This window comes from Polypterus senegalus, chromosome 6 (genome assembly GCF_016835505.1).
Source record: "Polypterus senegalus isolate Bchr_013 chromosome 6, ASM1683550v1, whole genome shotgun sequence".
In the NCBI taxonomy this organism is placed as follows: Eukaryota; Metazoa; Chordata; class Cladistia; order Polypteriformes; family Polypteridae; genus Polypterus; species Polypterus senegalus.
This window is the reverse complement of record NC_053159.1, coordinates 125,984,940-126,005,967: the sequence shown is the minus strand read 5'-3', so window position 1 is coordinate 126,005,967 and position 21,028 is coordinate 125,984,940. Positions and strand designations below refer to the sequence as shown.

The 21,028-nt window shown below is 37.0% G+C and overlaps 1 protein-coding gene across 1 annotated transcript in view; it reads left to right on the top strand.

Moving 5' to 3' along the window:
- prpf8 (pre-mRNA processing factor 8) overlaps nucleotides 1–21,028 on the top strand; it is a 31,072-nt gene extending 10,044 nt beyond the window's left edge. The window contains exons 16-43 of the mRNA XM_039757083.1: nucleotides 169–375; nucleotides 1,131–1,294; nucleotides 1,709–1,835; nucleotides 2,719–2,911; nucleotides 5,536–5,723; nucleotides 5,885–6,123; nucleotides 7,196–7,342; nucleotides 7,632–7,842; nucleotides 8,041–8,157; nucleotides 8,400–8,647; nucleotides 9,020–9,199; nucleotides 9,298–9,433; nucleotides 9,771–9,940; nucleotides 10,178–10,307; nucleotides 10,729–10,875; nucleotides 10,984–11,144; nucleotides 11,252–11,443; nucleotides 11,770–12,007; nucleotides 12,225–12,353; nucleotides 12,730–12,843; nucleotides 13,035–13,208; nucleotides 13,331–13,524; nucleotides 13,952–14,191; nucleotides 14,275–14,416; nucleotides 15,386–15,526; nucleotides 15,680–15,819; nucleotides 16,115–16,317; nucleotides 20,369–21,028. Coding sequence (XP_039613017.1) covers nucleotides 169–375; nucleotides 1,131–1,294; nucleotides 1,709–1,835; nucleotides 2,719–2,911; nucleotides 5,536–5,723; nucleotides 5,885–6,123; nucleotides 7,196–7,342; nucleotides 7,632–7,842; nucleotides 8,041–8,157; nucleotides 8,400–8,647; nucleotides 9,020–9,199; nucleotides 9,298–9,433; nucleotides 9,771–9,940; nucleotides 10,178–10,307; nucleotides 10,729–10,875; nucleotides 10,984–11,144; nucleotides 11,252–11,443; nucleotides 11,770–12,007; nucleotides 12,225–12,353; nucleotides 12,730–12,843; nucleotides 13,035–13,208; nucleotides 13,331–13,524; nucleotides 13,952–14,191; nucleotides 14,275–14,416; nucleotides 15,386–15,526; nucleotides 15,680–15,819; nucleotides 16,115–16,317; nucleotides 20,369–20,523 — 4,827 coding nt within the window. The 3' untranslated portion in view covers nucleotides 20,524–21,028. The remainder of the gene's footprint in view (nucleotides 1–168; nucleotides 376–1,130; nucleotides 1,295–1,708; nucleotides 1,836–2,718; nucleotides 2,912–5,535; nucleotides 5,724–5,884; nucleotides 6,124–7,195; nucleotides 7,343–7,631; nucleotides 7,843–8,040; nucleotides 8,158–8,399; nucleotides 8,648–9,019; nucleotides 9,200–9,297; nucleotides 9,434–9,770; nucleotides 9,941–10,177; nucleotides 10,308–10,728; nucleotides 10,876–10,983; nucleotides 11,145–11,251; nucleotides 11,444–11,769; nucleotides 12,008–12,224; nucleotides 12,354–12,729; nucleotides 12,844–13,034; nucleotides 13,209–13,330; nucleotides 13,525–13,951; nucleotides 14,192–14,274; nucleotides 14,417–15,385; nucleotides 15,527–15,679; nucleotides 15,820–16,114; nucleotides 16,318–20,368) is intronic.

Here is a 21,028-nt window from a genome sequence, read left to right as displayed (position 1 = left end):
TCTTAAATGTACTAAAATACAAAAACAGCATTATTTTTTATATATATATATATATATATATATATATAGCAACAAAGTCAGTGTTAATCAACTGTTAGTGATTGAAAGTTTTAAATATTTGCATAAAATCAAACTCATAGTAATGTTTTCAATTTTCTCAATTTCTAGGTTCCTGGCCTCCCCACCCCAATTGAGAATATGATCCTTCGCTATGTAAAGGCTAAAGCTGATTGGTGGACAAACACAGCCCATTATAACAGAGAACGAATTCGTCGAGGGGCAACTGTTGACAAGACCGTTTGCAAAAAGAATTTGGGTCGCTTGACCAGATTATACCTCAAAGCAGAGCAGGAAAGGCAACACAATTACCTGAAGGTATATAAACAAGCACTGTAAATAGAACAGTAATCCAAATGGCTCTTGTTCTGTAATGATGGCTAATTTAAGGCATGAGAATAACTGGTATTAATAGTAAAATATAGAACTTGCACCTGAGTTTTATAGTAACCTGACACATCCTTGCAGTTTATTTAAACAACATTGAAGTGTTTTTACTTATTTCTATTGTCTAGTAACTGATATTTTTAGATCAGCTTGATCTGCATGTGGCCAATACATCTGTGTAATGACCTTTGCCTGGTCATTGTCTATGTGGAGTTTGCACGTTCTCTTGTCTGCACAGGTTTCCTCTGGGTGTTTCAGTTTTCCATCCACATTCTATAACTTGTTAGTGAAGCTAATTGGCTGCTATAAATTGGTGTGTTTGAATGAGGTATGCAATGACTTTCGTTCCAAGATGATTCCTGTTTTGTGCTCAGTGTTTACAAAATGGGCTTTGGTCCATTGCACCTTTGAATTGGATGAAGTGAGTTTGAAAATGTGGGTCAACTGATTTGGCTTTTTGCCATTCAGTGGTAGATTGTCTAGATGATACTACATAGTGTTTTAATTTGAGGGTAAAGTGTGTGTATGATTTTTTGATTTTTTTTTTTTTTTTCCCAACCCCCTTACCAATATTTTTTTGTCTCTTTTTGGTTCTGGTAGATTCTCTTCATGTCTGAGTGTTTCTGCTGTTACTATTCTTCAGTCTTTGAAGTCCATAGTCTTGACTCTCTCCCTTGTTTCTACAGGATGGGCCCTACATCACTGCTGAGGAGGCTGTGGCTATCTATACCACCACAGTTCACTGGTTGGAGAGCCGAAGATTTTCCCCTATCCCATTCCCTCCTCTTTCATACAAACATGACACAAAACTGCTTATTCTAGCCTTGGAGAGGCTCAAGGAGGCTTATAGGTAAATAACTATTCAATTTGAATGTATATACTGGTGGATGTTTGCCTTTATAAATCTGAAATATAAAAGTGTAAATTGAATTATGTAAACTAATGTTTATTTTTTTTAAATAATTTCTCTTTATAAATAACATTGCAGTTCTAATTAGTACCCCTTTCTCCTAGTAAGAAACATTACTTGTATAGATTCATGTATGCTATACTCAGTTACTACCACTAATAAAAAAATAGAAAATATAAAGTTCAGAAAAACAATGCAACTGAGAGTAAAATAATGTGTATTGTGATTTACTAAAGGTTACAGTTCAGCAGCGTTGGTTTTAAATAATAGCTGAGCAATGTGCTCATTGTGTTTATTGCACTTTATTATTGAGTGTACTCAATATGCTTACCATTTTTCTTTTTAATTCCATAGTGTGAAATCTCGTCTTAATCAATCACAGCGAGAGGAGCTGGGTTTAATTGAACAGGCTTATGATAACCCTCATGAGGCGCTATCAAGAATCAAGCGTCATCTCCTTACTCAGCGAGCCTTCAAAGAGGTAGGTTTTTAAATTCATAAATACTGTACATAAACACGATGGAAAAATGTGTTGAGTGACAAAAAAAAAATAGTAAATGACTACATTCCTTGCCCACTACCCGTTACTCAAAATGTAATGACTGCTTGTGTCTCAAAGAAGTATTCTTACCTCACATTTCAAACCCTTCTCCATTAAAATACACACATAAATACAGTGTAATCAGAAGCAGGCTTCTTGGGTAAATTATTTTTAAACATTTAGTGTGATTATGATTTATTATGACATCCAGGCATCTTTTTAAGTTTTATTTAAGGTAATTTGTTTCACAAGTTTGTGCTTTTACGTTATTAGATAAATCTATCTATTCAATTTCAAATTTTCTAATCCAGTTTAGTTTTTTCTTCGGAAACCTCATCACTTAACATTACAGTTCAGGCTTTGATAATATTCAGTTTTAATACATTATGGGGTTTTATTACTCTATATTACTCAGAGGGGACTCGGCGGTCTCTTGGTCTGGAATCCCTGCAGATTTTTTTTCTCCAGCCGTCTGGAGTTTTTTTTTTTTTTTTTTTTTTGTTTTTCTGTCCACCCTGGCCATCAGACCCTATTTATTCTGTGTTAATTAATGTTGACTTATTTTTATTTTGTATTGTATCTTCTATTTTTCTCTATCTATCTATTCATTTTGTAAAGCACTTTGAGCTACATTTTTTGTATGATAATGTGCTATATAAATAAATGTTGTTGTTATACTTTTAAGACTTTTTTTCTGCTTCAGATGCCTAATTAGTGTTTCAGTTTTAATACATTACTAAACGATGTAAAGAATCCATATGGCATGTGGTGCTTTGAGCCTTTTCTGTTTCCAGATTGACCCAAACTAATTTTTATCTCACAGGTGGGAATTGAATTTATGGACCTGTATAGTCACTTGGTTCCTGTGTATGACGTTGAGCCTTTGGAGAAGATCACCGATGCTTACCTGGACCAGTACCTGTGGTATGAAGCTGATAAGCGCAGGCTTTTTCCACCTTGGATCAAGCCAGCAGACACTGAGCCGCCACCACTTCTGGTCTACAAGTGGTGTCAAGGTAAGGCTGTGTGTTCTTTCTGAGTTAATTGTAATACACCTAAAATATGTTTGTCTTAATGTTGGCAAAATTGTGTTTAAATCTTACTTGCTCTAGAATTTCTTACAACCTTTCTAACATATTTTTACAATTGCTGTCCTAAGCTTTTCCTGTCATATTTTTCCAAAGAATTTAAGTGGGGGAAAAATGGAAACAAATTGTTTATGGTCTTCTCTGTGTTATTTTATATTTAAATACTGTAGCCACAGCAATTAGGAAAACTGTTACATGAGTGTGGATTAGTTATCTCTCACTTTAATCCAAGGTGTTTTACTGAATCCTGAGATGGCACATTTGCTTATGTATGTTTTTTTTAATAAGTATATGTAGTTTGTGAAGTGAGTGGTGGTTTAATTGTGTAACAGAGATTAAAAAATAAAATATTTGTAACTGTTAAAATTTTACTTTGTTTACGGTTATATAAAGACCAAACAACCAGCTGCCTAAATTGAGCAAGTTAGTTGTTTATACAGTGCATAACACATCAACTTCTCGAGTTATTGACGCACTTTTTAATTTTTATTCATTTTTACAACCTTCATGAAACTGCATATCTCAAGATTAACTTTATGATCAAAGCCTACTCCAGCCTTAATCCGAAGCATTATGTTATTGACTACGTTTTGTCATTTCAAAAGCAGCAGGCATTAGGCCTTGATTACTGTTGTTCTGACATCTGTTTAATCATAAGTGACCACATTTCCACTGTACGTGAATATTTCTTCTGTGTCGGTCCTGAGGTTAGCCTGTTAGCTTGTATAATCCTGTCATATGTATATCCCAGTGTGATTTTAAATGTATTAAATATGTAATGTGATGAAGTATTATGATGGCAGACAAATGCAAATCAAATTGTCTTAATTTTAACATTATCTGAATGGTTGGTGCATAAATTAGTTGTGTGCCCACTACAAGTGTAGTTTCATTTAACATTAAAGTGTATAATTTTTGGTGGGCATTCTTTACAATAAAATAAAATCACATTAGTAAGACAACAACCTTCAGTTAGAGTGGACAGGGTGGGACATAGTTGTAAGTAGTGAGAGAAATAAACTGATATGAGAGACATTATTATTCTTTGTGATCATGTGACTCGGTATTTGTTCCTTGTATTATATTAATCTATGATCACTTCATTTTCTTTAATGGTGCATTTGCAAAATTCAACCAAGGTTACAGTATTTCCGTGGGATGCATTTTAAGGTTAACTGATATTTCAGTCACTAACAGTTGATTAACACTGACTTTGTTGCTATATATACAGAATACCTTTTTTGTATTTTAGTACAATAAAATGAAATGCACGGGCCAGCTGGGTCAGATTAATAAAGTATCTATCTCTATCTATTGGTTCCTAGAATATAGAATGATCTGTTCATTTCAAATACTGGAAAAGTGTGAAGCATTTAGACAAGAGATGGCTCACTTAGCCAGAAACTACCATTAGAAATCTATAAATCTCCCATACAGAACACAAGCTTGTTTCTAGCATAATTATGTAATTTTGTTTGATCATGTTCCTGTCTTATTAATTCCAAGTTTCCCTTCTGTGGTTAAAATACTTCAAGAATGTTAAGAAAGGAAATGGGGTGAGGTGTTTACCAGTGCTTAACAGCTACCTACACAAATTGAAGTTAATTCTGTTGCACACACGCCTAGAGTTCAGCTTTTATTCCTGTCACTGCATGCACAAAAAAAAAAAAAATGCATTCTTAGGTAAAAAAAAAATTACGTTTATTATGCGAAATAAGTTGTTATAAAATTACAGTATAATATGTGTAACAAACATGTAGTTTAACTGTGTCCTATCTTTTAGTTCTTTGTATAAAAGTACTTTCTGGTTAATTATGTATTTTTAAGGCATCTCAGAGGTTATCATTTTCATTTAATAGGTAAGAAAACTGCCTGTCCACCTTTCCTTTTCTGAACCCACTTAATCTATTTTAGAGACACAGGGTGCCAGTCTGTCGAAGAGCACACTCATTTACATTTCTAAATTTACCAAAAAACACCAGTCTTTAGGTGGAGGGAAAACCAGAGCACCTAAAGAAAACTCCACACAGACATTGTACAAGACAGTTCTAAATTCAGTTCCCTGACGTTGTGGGTAGTACTGCTACATCACTGCACAACTGGGATATGTTGAAAATACATTAAAAATTTTCTTTTTGGTTCTTAAACCCAACCCGCTATATCTTCTTGACAAACAAATCACTTTGATTGTGTTTAGTTTTTCCATGTTCTGTATGGAGTTACTCTTGTCTAGCCAGCCTGTATTCCAAAAACTTGAAAATACATTTGTACAATTATTCAATCAAAATAAAAAAGTGACCCATTCTGTTAACTGGTAGCACATGAAATAATTTCATTTACAATCTTGACTCAGATACATGTACATACTATATGTAACCTGTGGAGCGAAAACTTTGGCAGGTGACTGCTGAGTCCTCTTAGTCTTGATTTTTGTTTAATCCCATGTAATTTTTGAAATAATTTGCCAATCTGTACATCATTCTGAGCAGGGTATTTAATGCAAGTAGAGTTTAATATATTTTTGATACACATTGTTTTTAATTTTGTGGCAGGCATCAACAATTTGCAGGATGTTTGGGAAACAATAGAAGGAGAATGCAATGTAATGCTGGAGTCTCGGTATGAAAAAATGTATGAGAAGATTGATCTGACACTTTTGAACAGACTGCTTCGACTCATTGTTGATCACAATATTGCTGATTACATGACGGCCAAAAACAACGTTGTTATTAACTATAAGGTATGTGGTAACTTTTTTATGTAGGTCAAAATGGAGTATTTCAGGTTCACTTAGATTCATATTTTTTTAGTTTGTGTTGAGTTTCTCAAATGCAGTCAAGTTTATTTCTTTGTTTCCTATCTGTGACTGTTAGGTATGATGTTCCTAAATTTCTCTTTCAGGATATGAACCACACAAATTCTTATGGTATTATTAGAGGTCTACAATTTGCCTCTTTCATCGTCCAGTACTATGGCCTGGTAATGGATCTGCTGGTGCTTGGCCTACATCGTGCCAGTGAGATGGCAGGACCCCCACAAATGCCCAATGATTTTCTTAGCTTTCAAGACATTGCTACTGAGGCGGCTCACCCTATTCGATTGTACTGCAGATACATTGATCGAATTCACCTTTTTTTCAGGTAGGTTACCACTATAAGTATCTAGTGAAGGATGGAATCTGTAGTAGTTTTCTGTTTGTCTTACTTAGTAGGTGCTTGTTTTTCACCATGTACCACAAGTCTGGAAGGCAAATGATTGTTTCTTTGGGCTTTTTTCAGTTTTACATTGTTTTCCAACCCACTCTTATTCACTACATTGTACCGTTTTTTTTTTTTGTTTTTTTTTCTCCTGTGTATTTAGAGTTCAAAGCTGTGTTTTTTATGTATGTACAGTAGTAATGTATAGGTAATCACATTTGATATTTGGTATACTATATTAATCCCCAAGAGGAATTTTTTTTCTCGTAACCTATGGGCGTCAGAGCGCAAGGTCAGCCATTGTACAGCACTCCTGGAGCACAATCATCAGGTTGAAAGGCCTTTGCTCAAGGGCCCAGCAGAGTAGGATTCCTTCTGGCAACCTTACAGATACCTGCGCAGATCCTTCGCCTCAGAGCCACCACTCTGTCTTTAGTAGCAAATTAGAAATTCAGGACCATAACTACCTCCTTGTACTGAAATCATCTGAGAGAGTAGTGACAAAAATAGTCAGTTTGTTTCAGGAGTGTAATCGGCATAATAAACTGATTTTATTTACAAAAGTGCCACATTTAAACTGAGCTTAAGTACCTCTTTTTATAAACTAAAATAATTTAAAACAAAGACTTTGAAAAGTGCAAATGCATTAGTTTAGTTTTCCATTGTAATAAAAGACCTATGCCTTGTTACCCTAAAGCTTTCTAGTTTTGTGAGAAACCGGCAAATTGATATGGCAGTCTATTGCTGTACTGAGATTAATTTATTTCTATTTAAGAAGTGCCTATGTAAAGTAAATATACTGGTTCTCTGTTCATAAATCGGTTCCTTCAAAAATGAGTTATTTACCCTATCACATACTTGATTCATGGTGTGTTGTTTATCTAAAACAAAGGTTTTTGTGCCATTGTTGAGTAAATGTGTTTGGCATCACTCTAATATTAGTATTTTACAAATAAGAAATTTTTTGTTTTAAAGTTTAAATATCAAAGTAACCCTGTCCCTGTTTTTCTATAAGATTTTCAGCTGATGAAGCAAGGGATCTGATTCAGAGATACCTGACTGAGCATCCTGACCCTAACAATGAAAATATCGTTGGGTACAATAACAAGAAGTGCTGGCCCAGAGATGCCAGAATGAGACTAATGAAGCATGACGTCAATCTGTAAGTTTTGATTGGAGGGGGGGAGGGCTATTTTGTAACAAACTTAAGCAAGCATCTTTTTGAGGTGATCTGAACTTCAGGAAAGAGTTTAACTTTTACAATAAGCGGCTTGTTTTTATTGTCATTACTGTGGTGGGGACTATTGTAAAAAATTTCTGTCTATTGCTTTACCTACTTTTTTTCTTTTTTCAAATAGTACTGATGGTTGTTTAACTTATATTACTCATCATTGTGGATTTTGTCCTTGGGAATTCAGCTGATGCTTTAAATTGTCACTTTTTTGGTGTAGTGGTCGGGCTGTCTTTTGGGATATCAAGAATCGACTTCCTCGTTCTGTAACAACAGTGCAATGGGAAAATAGCTTTGTATCGGTGTACAGTAAAGACAATCCAAACCTGCTCTTTAACATGTGTGGCTTTGAGTGCCGCATCTTGCCAAAATGCCGCACCAGCTATGAGGAATTCACACACAAAGATGGAGTCTGGAATTTACAGAATGAGGTAATGTTGATAAATAGTATATTTTAAAGTTCACTGAGCATAAACGGCTTATGAATATGTAACATGATTTAAAGTAGTTCTGTGGAAAGAATAAACTTAAGAAAACTCATAATTGGTAAAACGGGCATGACTTGATGAGTGAGAACACCAAATATTAATTAGTGGCTGACTGATTTCTTTGTAAACACTTTTTCACAGGTAACTAAGGAGAGAACTGCTCAGTGCTTCTTGAGAGTTGATGATGAATCTATGCAGCGTTTCCATAACAGAGTTCGTCAAATACTCATGGCTTCTGGATCCACAACTTTCACAAAGGTATTATCTCAGAAGTAACTCTAGTAAGATTGTATACCTCTGTATCTAACACTGCATTTTAAAATGTTGTTTTGCTGATTTACTGTGTCTGCCTGTGTTGCCTTCACAAACCATTAAATGTCGTGTGTGTTTGTATTTCTATCTATATGTAATACATAGTGTGTTTATGCTGTATGTACAGTATATAAATGGAAGAGGGGGGGAGAATTGTCATTACCTTCAATGTTTTTGGATATTTTCAGATTGTAAACAAGTGGAATACAGCTTTGATTGGCTTGATGACCTATTTCCGAGAGGCTGTGGTGAATACACAAGAACTTTTGGACTTGCTTGTAAAATGTGAGAATAAGATTCAGACAAGAATCAAGATTGGGCTCAACTCCAAAATGCCAAGCAGATTTCCCCCAGTTGTGTTTTATACGCCAAAGGAACTGGGAGGACTAGGAATGCTGTCAATGGGGCATGTCCTCATTCCACAGTCTGATTTAAGGTGAGAATGCATTAATATATCATTTTAAGTTCCAGCATAAAAAGATAAAACATCCTGACACAAACTACTGAGCTTTAACTTACTTGGATGGCTCTTACCAGAGCGTGCATAGCAAAAATCACATTTGTGGTGTTCTCCCATTCTAGTCAATCTCATTTTTTTGTCTAATAAATTGATCTCTACAGGGATGGTAAGAGAGTTTGTAGTAGTATAAAATGTGATCACCTGATAGTCAATATATTAAAGATTTTTCTTTCTATGGAGGTGGTGGAAGTACATGACTTGACCCTGCAGTCAGTTGGAGGATGAACAAACTGGTGGATACGATTTGTCACTTTAAAATTGCATTTCCTTGTATATTACCTTCTTTAGGTGGTCCAAACAGACTGACGTTGGTATCACCCATTTCCGTTCTGGCATGAGTCATGAGGAGGACCAGCTAATTCCAAATTTATATCGTTACATCCAGCCCTGGGAGAGTGAGTTTATTGATTCTCAGAGAGTGTGGGCAGAGTATGCATTGAAGAGACAGGAAGCCATTGCCCAGAACAGGTAAGAACAGTTTGCAATTGTATTTTACCTAAGAAAAGAGTTTGAATGTTAGTTTTACTCTTTGCCTTTGTTAAAACGGCATGTCTGTTCTCTTTCAGACGGTTAACACTGGAGGACCTGGAAGATTCCTGGGATAGAGGTATCCCAAGAATTAATACTCTGTTCCAGAAAGACAGGCACACCCTTGCTTATGATAAGGGCTGGAGAGTGAGAACAGACTTCAAACAATACCAGGTCATTATCTGTACTAGTGCATATGTTTCTTTAGCTTCTTGGCATTGACACCACCTACATTAACTCCTTTACTTTGCTTTATTTTACTCTGATCCTTAGACTTATTTGAAATTGTTGCTTTCTTTTCAGATAACCCTTTTTTTTTTTTTTAAACTTTTATTTACAGCTGTCCAAAATGCTGCATTCTTGTTTGATTTAATGTAATTCATTTTAATGTTAAATGGTTTTAAAGCACTTTTTTCCTAAAGTATATAAAACATTTAATATCTCCATTCCTGCACCATCGCCACCTTTAAAAATGTGTTTTTTTTTTTTTTTGTTTGTTTTTTCCTTTCAGGTCCTGAAGCAAAATCCATTCTGGTGGACGCATCAGCGCCATGATGGAAAGTTGTGGAATCTAAACAATTACAGAACAGACATGATCCAGGCTCTGGGAGGTGTAGAGGGTATTCTGGAGCATACACTGTTTAAAGGAACCTACTTCCCCACCTGGGAGGGTCTCTTCTGGTACGTTGTTCTTTTATCTTTTTTCCCCATTCAAGGAAGCGCCTCCCATTTACTTTTAGTTAAAGTTATGTGTTGCATGCTTCTGAGGGTGTAGAGTTATAGAGTGATGTTCTTAAGATGTTCATTCACCATTTTCTTTGTACTGTACATCACCTTTGTCCTTACTACTAACATTTTCATACATAATTAGAATGATTAAAATAATAAGCTTATTTAAAAGATTTTTTTTCCCCATAGGGAGAAAGCAAGTGGATTTGAAGAATCCATGAAGTGGAAGAAACTTACAAATGCCCAGAGGTCTGGTCTGAATCAAATTCCTAATAGAAGGTTCACACTTTGGTGGTCACCCACTATCAATAGGGCTAATGTAAGTCGTTTTTAGCCATATTCAACAACAACAACAACAACATTTATTTATATAGCACATTTTCATACAAACAGTAGCTCAAAGTGCTTTACATATTAAAGAATAGAAAAATGAAAGACATAATTATAAAAAAATAAATCAACATTAACATCGAGTAAGAGTAAGGTTCAATGGCCAGGGGGGACAGAAAAAACAAAAAAACTCCAGACGGCTGGAGAAAAAATAAAATCTGTAGGGATTCCAGACCATGATACCGCCCAGTCCCCTTATTCAGAAATAAGTTAATTGCTTCTTTGGTTATTACACAATATCTTCTTAATAACATTCTTTAATATTCTACTATACTGTGTAACTTTAGCTTTTTTAATGACCAATTTTGTATCCAGTTGTATAACATTTTTTTAATGTGTCTGTCTTACAGGTATACGTAGGCTTCCAGGTGCAGCTAGATCTGACTGGGATTTTCATGCATGGCAAAATTCCAACACTCAAAATTTCACTGATTCAGATTTTCAGAGCCCACTTGTGGCAGAAAATTCATGAGAGCATTGTTATGGATTTGTGTCAGGTATAGCTACTTACACCAATAAGGCATCCTCCATACATAGAAAATAGGTAGTGTTCACTTAATTGAAAGAGGCAGTGTTCTTTAAATAGTTTTATTTTCAATCCTCAGGTATTTGATCAGGAACTTGATGCACTTGAAATTGAAACTGTACAGAAAGAAACAATCCATCCCCGAAAGTCCTACAAAATGAACTCCTCCTGTGCAGACATCCTCCTCTTTGCCTCTTATAAATGGAATGTTTCACGGCCATCTCTTCTTGCTGATTCAAAGTAAGCTTCGTCCTTTATTTCATTATGCTTTTACTGTGTATAATTTAATAGACACATTACTGTGAACAGATTCCTGTTTTGTATGTATACTTTGTTGTTTTCTACAGGGATGTGATGGACAGTACAACAACTCAAAAATACTGGATTGATATCCAGCTGCGTTGGGGTGACTACGATTCTCATGACATAGAGCGATATGCCAGGGCCAAGTTCCTCGATTACACAACGGACAACATGAGTATATACCCATCACCCACAGGCGTTCTTATTGCTATTGACCTGGCATATAACCTGCACAGGTACTTTATTTATTTTTGACACATGACTTGCACGGGCATTATACTTTTTAAATATAGAACTACAGGTGTATCATCAGTCCATGCTCATAAACTGAACTACTTCAGACTTGCTTGTAGAACTAAGTGGAGATGGGACCTTGCATACATGTGTTGTGTCTTGCTGTAGATTTTCCTCTTATTGGAAAATTCTCTGATTCTAGTGTTCAGTTATTTTTGATCATAAATCCCACCTAGCGTATGTATCTTATGGGTTGATATATATTTGACTCTGCATACAGTATGTTGTCTTCTCAAACCTTCTTTTCTCCCCCATGCTCTTTCCTTAGTGGCTATGGCAACTGGTTTCCAGGAAGTAAACCATTGATCCAGCAAGCAATGGCAAAGATAATGAAAGCCAATCCAGCTCTGTACGTATTGAGGGAGCGAATCCGCAAAGGTCTCCAGCTGTACTCTTCTGAGCCTACTGAGCCGTATCTGTCCTCCCAGAACTATGGGGAGCTGTTCTCCAATCAGATCATCTGGTTTGTGGATGACACAAATGTGTACAGAGTGACCATCCACAAGGCAAGTACCTTTTTCTATTTCTGTGTGTATGTGTGAGAAATGGTTTATGTGATTATTAAAATGTGGCAGGGGGAGTTCTGTAATGGTCTGGAACGCATGTTCTATCTTTTTGTGTGTAAGCATGGTGGAGATTGTTTTTTGCCTTTTTAACTTGATATCACCGTAGCATTGTTTAACTGTGCCGTAATTAAACAACCCAATTATTGTAATTTCACAGACTTTCGAGGGCAACTTAACAACAAAGCCCATCAATGGAGCAATTTTTATCTTTAACCCCAGAACTGGTCAGCTGTTCTTGAAGATTATCCACACATCAGTATGGGCTGGGCAAAAGCGTCTTGGACAGGTAAAAAAAAGACGACAAGCTGCTAATAACAAACCCATTGATAATGAACAAAAATGGTCTCCATTGAATGTCATGTTAATTAAAATTATGAACATTTTATCTATACAGTACATAGGTTTTTAAATATTTCTTGATAATTGATTACTACATGCAAGTAAGAATTTAATTGCACATGCCAATGACTAAATGTACAATAGCGAGATAAATATCCACAGTGAATAGTAAGATTTGATTTGCTTCCACAATAGATTTAATTGTGCCTGTCTGCTGTCTCATAGTATGATGTTACCCACCCCACCACCATTTTAAAAGAGCAATTATTATTCCAACGCTGCAACACCTAAAAAAAATGACATATGATGTTGCTTTTTCACAGCTTGCTAAGTGGAAGACTGCAGAAGAAGTTGCTGCCCTTATTCGTTCTCTACCTGTAGAAGAACAGCCAAAACAAATTATAGTTACTCGGAAAGGCATGTTGGATCCACTAGAGGTAAAAGTACAGAATGATTCATTTTAAAGACCAAGGAACTGTACAGTTAAGATATGGAAGTAATATAGTGTATGAGACATTTGTAGCATTGAAGTTATTTGTCTTGTAGCAATCCCTGGGGTGTATTTTGATTAAGAGAAATATTCAAAGTTCTGAAAATTAACAAGACATTTTAACATTCATCCTTTCAGGTCCACTTGTTGGATTTCCCTAACATTGTGATCAAGGGATCGGAATTGCAGCTTCCCTTCCAAGCATGTCTGAAGGTGGAAAAATTTGGAGATCTGATACTAAAGGCTACTGAGCCGCAGATGGTCTTATTCAACCTGTATGATGACTGGCTGAAGACGATCTCGTCTTACACTGTAAAATGCTGTTTATTGATTTTTTTTTCTTTCTTTGTTTGGTTTTGTTTTACGATGCATTAGTTAACTTGGGGTACTGTATTCCAATGTTTTTTTTTAATTTTCTCTCCTTAACTTTGAAGGCATTCTCTCGCTTGATTTTAATACTTCGGGCCTTGCATGTTAACAATGACCGTGCAAAAGTAATTTTGAAGCCAGACAAGACCACAATCACAGAGCCACATCATATCTGGCCAACACTTACAGATGAGGAGTGGATCAAGGTTGAGGTGCAACTCAAGGACCTTATCTTGGCTGACTATGGCAAGAAGAACAAGTATGTTTAAAATCTGCTTAGGTGGACAGTGGTGTGACAAGTTGTAAAAACATTACTTGCAAAACCACCTACGAGTATGTTGGGGGTTCCAAATGTTTAGCCTAGCAATGTTGGTGCAATTTTCATTTATGCCAACTCCTAACACTGAGATCTACAGTAATTACTTGTAAACATTGTAAGCAGACCAGAATAACCTTTTTAAATAATTTAATTTGCAAAATGTTGTCAAAGAGCCATCAAAGATTTAGTATAAAAACTGCTGTACCTTTCAGAACTTGTAATTTGACGTGAGATTCTAACTATTTTTGTGTGGTCGTGTGGTGTGTCCGTTTTTCTAGTCCATTGGTAGAACTGATAATGCTCTTTTGAAATGGTCTCTTTCTGTTTCTTTCTGTGTTCTTATATATTCTGCCCTTTTTCTTTTCAGTGTGAATGTAGCTTCTCTTACCCAATCAGAGATCCGTGACATCATCCTGGGTATGGAAATCTCTGCACCCTCCCAGCAACGCCAGCAGATCGCTGAAATTGAGAAGCAGACCAAAGAACAATCTCAGCTAACTGCTACACAGACGCGCACTGTGAATAAACATGGTGATGAGATCATAACATCCACCACAAGCAACTATGAGACTCAGACCTTTTCTTCTAAAACAGAGTGGAGAGTTCGGTGAGATGAATCTCTCGTATAAATCAATGTCACTTTTGCCAGTTGATTCATTGTGCTTCATTGTAGTGGCTTGTGTATTACAGAGCGATTTCTGCTGCTAACCTACATCTGCGCACGAATCACATTTATGTCTCTTCGGATGATATTAAGGAGACTGGTTACACCTACATCCTACCCAAGAATGTCCTGAAAAAATTTATTTGTATCTCTGACCTTCGTGCTCAGGTATGTTATTTCTTATTAAAGGCCTGTTTACATTTAAATTTTTATGATCTCTCTGAGGTTTATGTGGCAAGATGGTGTGTGGGTTCTATTTTTGTTTGGTACATATCTTTAGGATCCACCATCATTTTGTTTCAGTTGGCTCATTTACAGTTTTCTCCAGTGTATGGCAAGAAACTGTTAGTCTTTTGACGTGTCAAGAAAATTCAGTCTGTCTCTGCAATGTTTAAAAGGCAACATTAGAGAAGAAAGCACTTAAAATGTTGCAATGCCTGTGACAGTGTAGGTATTTCATTCTAAGCACATTATCAAAGCTGCTGTCCATGGCAGCCAAACTCAAAGAGCAGAACTGATTCTGTGTGGTGTGTTTTTTTTTTTTTCTCCTTACAGTAGAATATGCCTGGGTATTAAACAGGTTTACGGTATGTTTTGGAGTTGGGGTTCCATGTTATCCTAATCACCTCCTCCCTGACTTAAATGATGTAATACTATGCTGTCACTGATTTATCGATGTACATAACTGCAGCAATAACAGACATATGTAGCTGTTTAATAAGTAAAACCTAAGGGATTGTTAATGACAATACTGAAAGAGAGACTCCTTCTGCCTTCTGTGTTCACCACAGGACACAGCGGAGCATAAAACAGCAGTGTATGTGATCATTTTGTGTAGATCTGGTTCGAATACATGACTGATTTATTCACACAAGAAATTTGACAAATGAGAGAAGACAATTCAGTCCCACAAATTTGTTTAGCTAATAGCTAAGCTGTCCCATTTTCTCGGCCAGATACTTCAAGGTTGTCAATGTATTTTGCGGTGACAGGTTTCTTTTGAGGAGGTCATTCATGACACCGCAGTCTTTGTGCAGCTCTCCACCTATAACTGTAGGTGAAAAAACTATAATGTGAATGAGTGGAATTTCAAGCAGCATTGTCATCCTTGACTATCTTAACTTGTATACCCTTCAGATTGCTGGCTATCTGTATGGCACCAGCCCCCCTGACAATCCCCAGGTGAAGGAGATACGTTGCATTGTGATGGTACCTCAGTGGGGAACCCACCAGACAGTTCACCTTCCGAATCAGCTTCCACAGCATGAATATCTTAAGGTATGTGAAAAGCCTCCTATTAAAATTTTTCCAGAACACAGATATTGTCAATATAAATATGCCAGCTCTTAATGAAAGTATACCAGACATTTTGGGATGAGTTTCCTCTTGCGATATTTATTCTTTCTTTTTTTTTTTTTTTTTTATATAAAGGAAATGGAACCTCTTGGTTGGATTCACACACAGCCTAATGAATCGCCTCAGCTATCTCCACAAGATGTCACAAGCCATGCCAAAATCATGGCAGATAACCCATCCTGGGATGGAGAAAAGACCATCATCATTACTTGCAGGCGAGTCCTTGAGCATTTTCAGTACTTTAACACAATACATTCAGATTCAAAAACTGAGTCTTAAAGCAAAGGTCTCTTTGATTTGACTCAAGATTTTGTGATGATGTTCTTTCCTCCCTACAACAGAACCTTTGGGGGAGTAAAAAAGAAAATGTGAATGATTTTTTTTTTTTTTTTGTCCCCCTAATAATTGCTTACATACATCATTGTGTGTTTTCACGTGTCTTGTTCTTATCAAAACTTTCATTAATCTGCCGTGAATTAAGCCTTTTCATTTTCCTTCTTGCTTTTTTAGCTTCACTCCAGGCTCTTGTACCCTCACAGCATATAAGCTGACACCTAGTGGGTATGAATGGGGTCGTCAGAACACAGACAAGGGGAACAACCCCAAGGGGTATTTACCCTCACATTATGAGAGGGTGCAGATGCTGCTGTCGGATCGCTTCCTTGGTTTCTTCATGGTACCCGCTCAAGTCTCCTGGAATTACAACTTTATGGGTAAGTGAAAATAAAATGACTTTGATTGCATTTTTTTTGTGATTCTACTTAATATAATGCCAGCTGTCTTCTATTCTGTAGTTTGTTTTTTTTATTATAGCAATAATTCACAGTAGGCATCTCTCCAGTGTAGTCTGGCCGAGGAAAAGTGCTACATAGCAATGATGTTTCACAATATAAGCTTAGGTCAATGAGATTTGACTGATGTGACTTTTCACAACTGGCGTGTTTTACATTTATTTGTCATAATAGATTATTTTGATGGGGTGTGTGTTTTTAAATTTTTTTCTCAGATATTCAAATCATAAACATTTCAGCAGAGTTAGCTCCCCTTCTAATCTTAGGTCACTAGGTTAATAGATGTTTGTTTCTGCAAGGAAGCCAAAATAATATGTGAGCAAACCATTTTTAAAATGAATGATTTTCGTGTGAGTTCTCTGGTGTATCCTTGCTGGCACTTCCAGTTTTTTTTCTTCTCAGATTTGGCAGTGATCAGTGTACTGTACAGTTACTGTTAGGGTGACCAGACTTGCTGGTATCTTAGAATTTATTGTTACAGTACCTTATGCAGACAGTACACCTTACAAGTTGTTACATATCCAGCCTCGCTGTGGTACTACAATTAAAGGACTGGTATTTTTGAAGTCTGGAAAATTTTTCTCCCATTTGCATCACACATGCATTTCCTCTGGAAACTTGTGTTTCTGAGTGAAGTATAACATATAAACCTCAAACAAGTGTCTTCTCACAGCAGCTGACAACGGGCCATCGGTTTTAAGGATTATTGCCAGCTGTTACTTTAAATTGAGCTCTTCATCTAGAGGACAGTTGCACAGATGAAGAGGATTTGGAGTACATTTGGCACAAGCACATGGTCTCGGCAGCTTCACACCACGTGTTCTCATATTTCTGCTCAGTTTTGCAAACTGGGGACACCCAGCGTCAAAGCAACGCTACTGTTTCTGTGTTATTTCGCTTTCTTTTTCATATTTGCATCCATGACCGGGCATTATCAATTACACCAAAATGAATTGTATATCATTTACAAACTTAATTCACTCGATTGTAATCATTCTCTAACAATATAATGGTGCACAGAATGGCCAAACTGTTCCAACTACCATAGCTGCTTTAGCATTGTTAGAAGACATCGCAAATGGAAGAATTAGAAGAGAGCGCATATTTATAGATGACGATGATAACGACTGGCTTCTAAGTCGATTTCAGTTTCCAGGAGCTATCCTCTTGGACTTGTGTGCTGAACTGGCGCCAGCTTTGAGAAATTGTATTCTACCTGTGTGTTGTGCCCTGGGATGTTGGTGGGCTCGTGAAGCGAACAGGGGGCAAAGCCCCCTTGTATAAATGAGATACATATACAGTGGGTACGGAAAGTATTCAGACCCCCTTCAATTTTTCACTCTTTGTTATATTGCAGCCATTTGCTAAAATCATTTAAATTAATTTTTTCCCTCATTAATGTACACACAGCACCCCATATTGACAGAGAAAAAAAAGAATTTTTGAAATTGTTGCACATTTATTAAAAAAGAAAAACTGAAATATCACATGGTCCTAAGTATTCAGACCCTTTGCTCAGTATTTAGTAGAAACACCCTTTTGAGCTAATACAGCCATGAGTCTTCTTGGGAAAGATGCAACAAGTTTTTCACACCTGGATTTGGGGATCCTCTGCCATTCCTCCTTGCAGATCCTCTCTAGTTCTGTCAGGTTGGATGGTAAACGTTGGTGGACAGCCATTTTTAGGTCTCTCCAGAGATGCTCAATTGGGTTTAAGTCAGGGCTCTGGCTGGGCCATTCAAGAACAGTCACAGAGTTGTTTTTAAGCCACTCCTTTGTTATTTTAGCTGTGTGCTTAGGGTCATTGTCTTGTTGGAAGGTAAACCTTCGGCCCAGTCTGAGGTCCTTAGCACTCTGGAGAAGGTTTTTATCCAGGATATCCCTGTACTTGGCCGCATTCATCTTTCCCTTGATTGCAACCAGTCATCCTGTCCCTGCAGCTGAATAACACCCCCACGGCATGATGCTGCCACCGCCATGCTTCACTGTGGGGACTGTATTGGACAAGTGATGAGCAATGCCTGGTTGTCTCCACACACTGAGGAGAGGTAAGACACATGACAGCCTGCATGGAGTTTGCTAAAAGACACCTGAAGGACTCTGAGATGGTGAGAAATAAGATTCTCTGGTCTGATGAGACCAAGATGGAAGTTTTTGGCCTTAATTCTAAACGGTATGTGTAGAGACAACCAGGCACTGCTCATCACTTGTTCAATACAGTCCCCACAATGAAACATGGCGGTGGCAGCATCATGCTGTGGGGGTGTTTTTCAGCTACAGGGACAGGACAACTGGTTGCAATCGAGGGAAAGATGAATGCAGCCAAGTACAGGGATATCCTGGACAAAAACCTTCTCCAGAGTGCTAAGGACCTCAGACTGGGCCGAAGGTTTACCTTCCAACAAGACAATGACCCTGAGCACACAGCTAAAATAACAAAGGAGTGGCTTCACAATAACTCTGTGAGTGTTCTTGAATGGCCCAGCCAGAGCCCTGACTTAAACCCAATTGAGCATCTCTGGAGAGACCTAAAAATGGCTGTCCACCAACGTTTACCATCCAACCTGACAGAACTAGAGAGGATCTGCAAGGAGGAATGGCAGAGGATCCCCAAATCCAGGTGTGAAAAACTTGTTGCAACTTTCCCAAGAAGACTCATGGCTGTATTAGCTCAAAAGGGTGCTTCTACTAAATACTGAGCAAAGGGTCTGAATACTTAGGACCATGTGATATTTCAGTTTTTCTTTTTTAATAAATGTGCAACAATTTCAAAAATTCTTTTTTTGTCTCTCAAATATGGGGTGCTGTGTATATTTATGAGGGAAAAAAAATAATTTAAATTTTAGCAAATGGCTGCAATATAACAAAGAGTGAAAAATTGAAACGACCTTCTACATACGTTTTTTAACATTATTAGAGCCCTCTAGACATGAAATAACACCCTTTAGTCAAAAGTTTAAACTGTGCTCCATGACAAGACCGAGATGACAGTTCCGTCTCACAATTAAAAGAATGCAAACATATCTTCCTCTTCAAAAGAGTGTGCGTCATGAGCAGAGAATGTCAGAGAGCGAGACAGAGAGAGCAAAGCAAACAATCTAAAATCAATAGGGCTGTTCGGGCTTTTAAGTATGCGAAGCACCACTGGACAAAGCAGCTGCAAGGAAGGGAGCAATGTGAAGGTAGTCTTTCATCATTTTTTAGCGGAGCGTCCGTATCCTCTAGGCTAGTGTGCAAACGGGCCCTCTGCTCACACCCCTCCGTCAGGAGCAGAGAATGTCAGAGAGTGAAAGAGACAGAGAAAAGCAAACAATCAAAAATCAATACGTGCTGTTCGGGCTTTCAGGTATGCGAAGCACCGCGTGGGAAGCATAGAGTATATCATTGAGGAGTTTTATTTAATGCGTAATACGTGCTCTGATTGGGTAGCTTCTCGGCCGTCCGCCAATAGCGTCCCTTGTATGAAATCAACTGGGCAAACCAACTGTGGAAGCATGTAGCATAAATTAAAAGACCCATTGTCTGAAGAAATCCGTGAACCAGCGAAAAATCTGTGATATATATTTAGATATGCTTACATTTAAAATCTGTGATGGAGTGAAGCTGCGAAAGTTGAAGCGTGATATAGTGAGGGATCACTGTATATATATATAAATAAGAATTGATTATAATCCACCCCAGTAATCTACAACCCAGATTAGTATTGGCATCCCCCTAACCATTATGGATATATCTGGTGCGATGCAAATGTTCTGCTTTGTTAATAAGTTTATATTCTAAAAGTGAAACTAGGAAGCAGCTTTGCTATTTCAGATTTAAAATCTTGGTATGTATGATTGCATTTTTTTTAAACACAATATATGTATAATTCTTGCCCATCTTTTCAGTATTATTATTTTAAATTCCCCCCTTTTGCTGCCTTTTGTCTGGAGAGTTGGAGTATTTTATGTATTTTTCTTCTCCTGATCAATAGGTGTCCGCCATGACCCCAACATGAAGTACGAGCTGCAGTTGTCCAACCCGAAGGAGTTCTACCATGAAGTCCACAGACCATCACACTTTCTGAACTTTGCCTCTCTGCAAGAAGGGGAAATCTATAATGCTGACAGAGAAGACATGTTCACTTAAGTTGTCCAAACCGTTGGGTTTTCTACTGTTGATATTCAACAAAGGCTAATGTTTAGAGCTCATTTTGTTTAAAAGGGCCTTACCCTCTGTCTTTGTAATGGTGTGTAATTATTTTAACCTGTACATTAAATGTGCACTCATTAAATAGAAAATGATGAGAAAAAATGTATTTCATGTAATAAATATGTGCTTCCCTTGTATGTATTTCAGGGAGTTTGTTTCCTTTGCATTTATAGGCCAGTAGCCTAAGCCAGTTTTTCAGTCATTTTGAGTTCTTTCCTTAATTTTTGTACAAAGACTTTAGTGATACAGTAAAAGTAGGGATATTGCTTCAATCAAACAGTTCATGATTCTTTTTGAATAAATTTAAATAAGTGTTTTATTAAAATTCAAATAAAATTGCATTTGGTTTCTTTTCCCAGTAACGCTCTGACTAGCTTTCTGTATATGTGTGTGTGCTGTTTGTATACCAGCTATAAATAAAGCCTCTGCTTTTTTAAAATGG